General features: G+C 36.8%; 1 protein-coding gene across 1 annotated transcript; it reads right to left on the bottom strand.

Moving 5' to 3' along the window:
* Nucleotides 1–1,389: 1,389 nt before the first annotated feature.
* Nucleotides 1,390–4,439, bottom strand: LOC129892857 (uncharacterized). Its single transcript, XM_055968393.1, has 6 exons — nt 4,094–4,439; nt 3,820–3,961; nt 3,618–3,767; nt 3,397–3,494; nt 2,627–3,156; nt 1,390–1,446 (listed from the first exon to the last, which is right to left on the bottom strand). Exons 1-6 carry the CDS (start codon nt 4,437–4,439, stop codon nt 1,390–1,392), a joined length of 1,323 nt encoding a protein of 440 aa, XP_055824368.1.
* Between the last annotated feature and the right edge of the window lie 853 nt (nt 4,440–5,292).

The following is a 5,292-nucleotide window of genomic DNA, read 5'->3' as shown; positions in this document are numbered from 1 at the left end:
TCTCCCCCCATAAGAAATTTCATCCCAAAATTTACCTTATACTATCCTCAAAACAAATGTGGATATTGAATTTGCATATCCTCTTCTTGCTCCCAGGTTGCTTCATTTCCAGAATGATTCCTCCAAAGGACTTTTACTAAAGGAACTTTCTTATTTCTAAGCTCTTTTGTCTCATGGTCCAAGATTTTGATAGGTTCCTCATTATATGTCAAGTCAGGACTTATCTCAATGGATTTGTCAGGGAGAACATGAGATGGATTAGAGCAATATCTTCTACGAATAGAAACATGGAAGACAATGTGGATTCTATCTAACTCTGGTGGAAGAGCCAGTTAGACCAACTCTCTCAAGTACTTCATATGGTCCAATAAATCGAGGACTAAGTTTTCCTTTTTGGCCAAATCTCATAATCTTCTTCCATGGAGAAACCTTTAAAAATACATTATCTCCTACTTGATATTCAATTTGATGCCTCTTAAGATTAGCATAATACTTTTGTCTATCTGAAGCAATTTTTAGACGATCCTTGATGAATTTTACCTTATCTTCAGTTTGTTGCACAATCTCAGGACGAACCAGTTTTCATTCACCAACTTCACTCCAGTAAAGAGGAGTTCTACACTTTCTCCCATATAAGGCTTCATAGGGAGGCATGCCTATACTTGATTGGTAGCTATTATTATAAGTAAATTCTATCAAGGCTAGGTGTCTATCCCAACTACCTTCAAATTCCATAATTTAAGCTCAAAGTATATCTTCCAAGATTTGAATCACCCTCTCGGATTGACCGTCTGTCTGCGGATGGAAAGATGTACTAAAGTTCAACCTAGTGCCCAAAGCTTCTTGCAATCTAGTCTAGAATTTAGATGTAAACCTTGGGTCTCGGTCAGATACAATAGAAATAGGAACCCCATGTAACCTCATAATCTCCTCAACATCCAATTCTGCTAGACGTTCAAGTGGGTAGTCCACCTTGATGGCCAAGAAATGAGCACTTTTAGTTAGCCTATGAACTATAACCCAAATTACATCATGATTTTTTTAGTGCATGGAAGCCCAAAAACAAAGTCCATAGTTATTATTTCCCATTTCCATTCAGGTATCGACAAGGGTTTTAACAAACCAGTCGGTACTTAAGGCTCAGCCTTTATCTGTTGACAAACTAAGCATCTAGAAGTAAACTCTGCAATGTCCTTCTTCATACCATTCCACCAGTAGTGTTCTTTAATGGTTTGTACATTTAGTACCTCCAGGATGCATTGCATACGATGAAGTATGTGCTTCATTCAAAATTTCCTTTCTCATATTGTCATCTTTAGTGACACATAATCTATTTTGATAAAGTAGAACACTATACTCCCTTAATTTAAAATCAAGCTTTTCGCCAATTTAAGCTTCTTTGATCAATTTCACCAGCTTTTTGTCTAACTTATGTGCTTCTTTCACCTGTTCAAGTAGAACTGGTTTGACTTGCAAACCAGCAGCAATAGAGCCATCTTAGTTAAATGCAATACAAGCATTTATGGCTCTTAATTTAAGAAACAAAGGGAAGTGGCTTAGCGATAAAATAGCAAAGGCTTTACGACTTAGCGTATCTACTACCACATTGGCTTTACCTGGATGATAATCAATCATGCAATCATAATATTTAATGAGTTAAAGCCATCTACGTTGCCTCAAATTCAACTCTTTCTATGTACCCAAGCACTTCAAACTCTTGTGATTAGTAAATATGTTCATTTTTTGCCATATAAGTAATGCCTCAAAATTTACAAGGCAAACACTATAGCAATAAGCTCAAGGTCATGAGTGGATAGTTCAACTCATGTGATTTTAATTTTTGGGAAGCGTACGCAACCATTTCCCCTTCTTGCATCAAGACACAACTCAAACCACAATAAGAGGCATCACTATATAGCACATATTCCTTTCCTTCAGTTGGTGGAGCAAGTATAGGAGCTTGTGTTAATAAGGATTTGAGCTTCTTAAAACTCTCCTGGCATTTTTTATCCCATACAAACTTGACATCCTTCCTCAAGAGTTTAGTTAAAAGGGAGGCTATAATGGAGAAGCATTTGACAAACCTTCTATAGTATCCCGCTAAACCCAAAAAACTCCTTACTTCAGTTGGACTTTTAGGTGGTTTCCATTCAACAATAGCATGAATTTTACTAGGATCCACTTTCAAAAATGCCGATGATACAATATGTCCCAGAAAGGCCATTTCTCTGAGCCAAAATTCACATTTAGAAAGCTTGGTATAAAGCTTCTTCTCTTGCAGAATTTGCAGAAAAATTCGAAGATGCTTTCTATGATCTTCACTATCTTTGGAATATATTAAAATATCATCTATAAAAACCACTAAAAATTGATAAAGATAAGGTTTAAACACGAGATTCATCAGATCCATAAATATTGTAGGAGCATTCGTCAACCCAAATGGCATCACCAAAAATTCATAATGTCCATATCGAGTCCTAAAGGCAGTTTTAGGGACATTGTGTTCCCTTACCCTCAGTTGGTGATACCCAGACCTTAAGTCAATTTTTGAGAAAACACTGGAACCTTTTAACTTGTCAAATAAATTGTCAATCCTAGGTAGTGGATATTTATTCTTAATGGTTACCTTGTTCAGTTGCCAGTAATCAACACAAAGCCTAAAAGTCCCATCTTTCTTTTTCACAAATAGCACAGGAGCTCCCAAGGGAGAAACACTCGGGTGAATAAAACCTTTCTCAAGGAGTTCTTCCAATTGATTTTTCAACTCTTTAAGTTCTTCTAAAGCCATTCGATAAGGCGTTATAGAGATAGAAGTGGTTCCAGGAACAACCTCTTTGGGAAATTCAACCTCCCTTTCCGGGGGCAGTCCAAAAAGATTTTCAGGGAAGACATCTGGAAATTTACACACCACAGGTATATCCTCAAGGCTTGGACTTTCCAGGCGTGTATCAAATATATAAGCAAGATAAGCTTCACAACCTTTTTTAACCATCTTCCTTGCCACTACCACAGAGATGATATTAGATGTCAATGATCTTTCACCTTGAACAATGATCTGTGAAAGTGGAGGAGCTCTAAAGGTCGCATGCTTTGACCTACAATCAACTACCACATGGTATCTATAAAGCCAATCCATACCGATAGTGACATCATAGTCTTGGAAAGGCATTTAAATTAAATCAGCAGGGAAGACTAGATTTTGAATTACCAAGGGACAACCTTGATAGATTTAATTGCAAACAACTTATTTCCCCAAAGGACTTTGGAGAAGCACCCCACAATTGAGTCTCACAGATTTCATATTTTTAGGAAAAGCCAATGATGAGCAAACATACGAATGTGTAGAACCAGGATCAAACAATGTAACAACACATAAGTCAAATAAATTAAATTTACCAACAACTATATCTGCTCCATCCTGGTCATCCCTCTGTCTCATCGCATAGGCTCGTGCTGTAGCTCTTGACCCACCAGCTAGATTGGCTTCACTACACCTGTTGCTTGTGTGTTTTTAGATCTTGCACCTTTATTCCCTTGAGAGAGAGTAGTAATAGTTTTTTAAACCAAGCCTTCCATACACAGAAAGAAGTGGGGTTAGGATTAGGACAATCTCTCACCTTATGATCGAAGCTCCCACAATTAAAACAAGTTCCAGAAGCTCTTCTACAAGTACCAAAGTGATTTCTTCCATATTGTGCACAAGTGGGTATACCAGTCTTGCCTTGGCCAGAGCTTGGAGTGCTGGCAGTAAAGGAACTGTATCTATTCTACTTATGTTGGGCTAACTTGCAAAAAGTATTAGCTTAGGAACTGTCAAACCTCCCCCTTTTTGATGGACCTCCCGAATCTGCATCAGCTTTCCTGACCTTATTTTCATTTCTACCAACTTGTTTCTTGTCGATCATTTCCCAACTAAGAGCAGCTGAAACTAATTTACAAAAGTTTTCATGTTGTAGGACCACTACAAATTTTTTGATAGAATCATTCAAACTATCTTTGAATCGCCTGCACTTATCTTTTTTGTTATTAATAATACCCCTAGCAAAGCAGGATAGCATGAGAAACTTCTACTGATATTCAGTGATAGACATACTCTCTTGGTCTAAATTTAAGAACTCCTTTTTCTTTGCATCATGATAAGTAGGTAGGACATATTTCTTTTGAAATTCTTTCACAAAATCATTCCATGTAAGAACAAGAGGTTTTGCCCTGGCATTTGGTACACTTACCCACCAATCATAGGCATCTTTTTGTAATAATGAGATAGCATACTTAAATTTGGCAGCGTCTGAACACTCTAACTGCTCAAACACTTTTTTCATCTGTTCCAACCACTGCTCGACATCTATAAGGTCAATAGTGCCTTCAAACTCAATTTTACCCATTTTTCTCATTTTCTCAAAGTTCAATTCATCAGGGTCAAGCAATTTTCTAGCCATATAACAAAAGAAATTGGCCATTTGTTGAAAAGGAGGATCAATAGTGGGGGCACTATGGCTCATTTGAGGGTGTGGCCAACTCTCATACCCTAATTACTTCCCACTTCAGATGCACTTGTATTAGGAGGATTAGAATCAAAAAAATATTCTCTAACCCCTTCTTATAGGTGAAGTTGGGCATTAGAGGTATTTAAACCCTCACAAGCGGTTCCATAAGTCTATGAGAAGTAGGAGATGCCACGAATTAATTCCTTCATCAGGGAAGATCACATTACATTAGGGACATATACATGATGCATATGCACTATATATAGTAACAACATGTAACAAAACAAATAGTATACCAACAAGTCATAACAAAAGTCCTAAAATCATAAACCTAGGCTCTGATACCAACACTTATATTACCCCATTTTGGAGGACCCCACTTACGAAATAAAATGTAGTTTTTTTAAAAAAACTGATAAATAGTCAATACCATTGCGGGTCCCACAAGTACACAAAACTCGAACCAGTAGTTATTACAAAACTATTATCTTTCTTTATGCAAAATGATAAGCCAACACACAAACGCAGTATAGGCATAACTTGAGTTAAAAGCACTCTCCAAAATAGCAAAACTAGTAACCCTATTTAAGTTATAAGCATATAGTTTTTTTTCACAAGCCTTAAAAATTTCATACATAAGTGCCACATGTATCATATACAAGTTCCCTAAAATATTTACAAAACTAGATGCATATGCAAATGTGATCTTCATAAGGCTCCAAACATCTACTTCAAATGGCCATCTTCACATCTCATGCCGCATATTACCTATGATAGAAAACAACTATCGCTAAGCATAAAGCTT

This window comes from Solanum dulcamara, chromosome 6, assembly GCF_947179165.1.
Source record: "Solanum dulcamara chromosome 6, daSolDulc1.2, whole genome shotgun sequence".
NCBI classification, from domain to species: Eukaryota; Viridiplantae; Streptophyta; class Magnoliopsida; order Solanales; family Solanaceae; genus Solanum; species Solanum dulcamara.
Note: the sequence above shows the minus strand (reverse complement) of the source record. Positions and strands in the feature narration are given on the sequence as shown.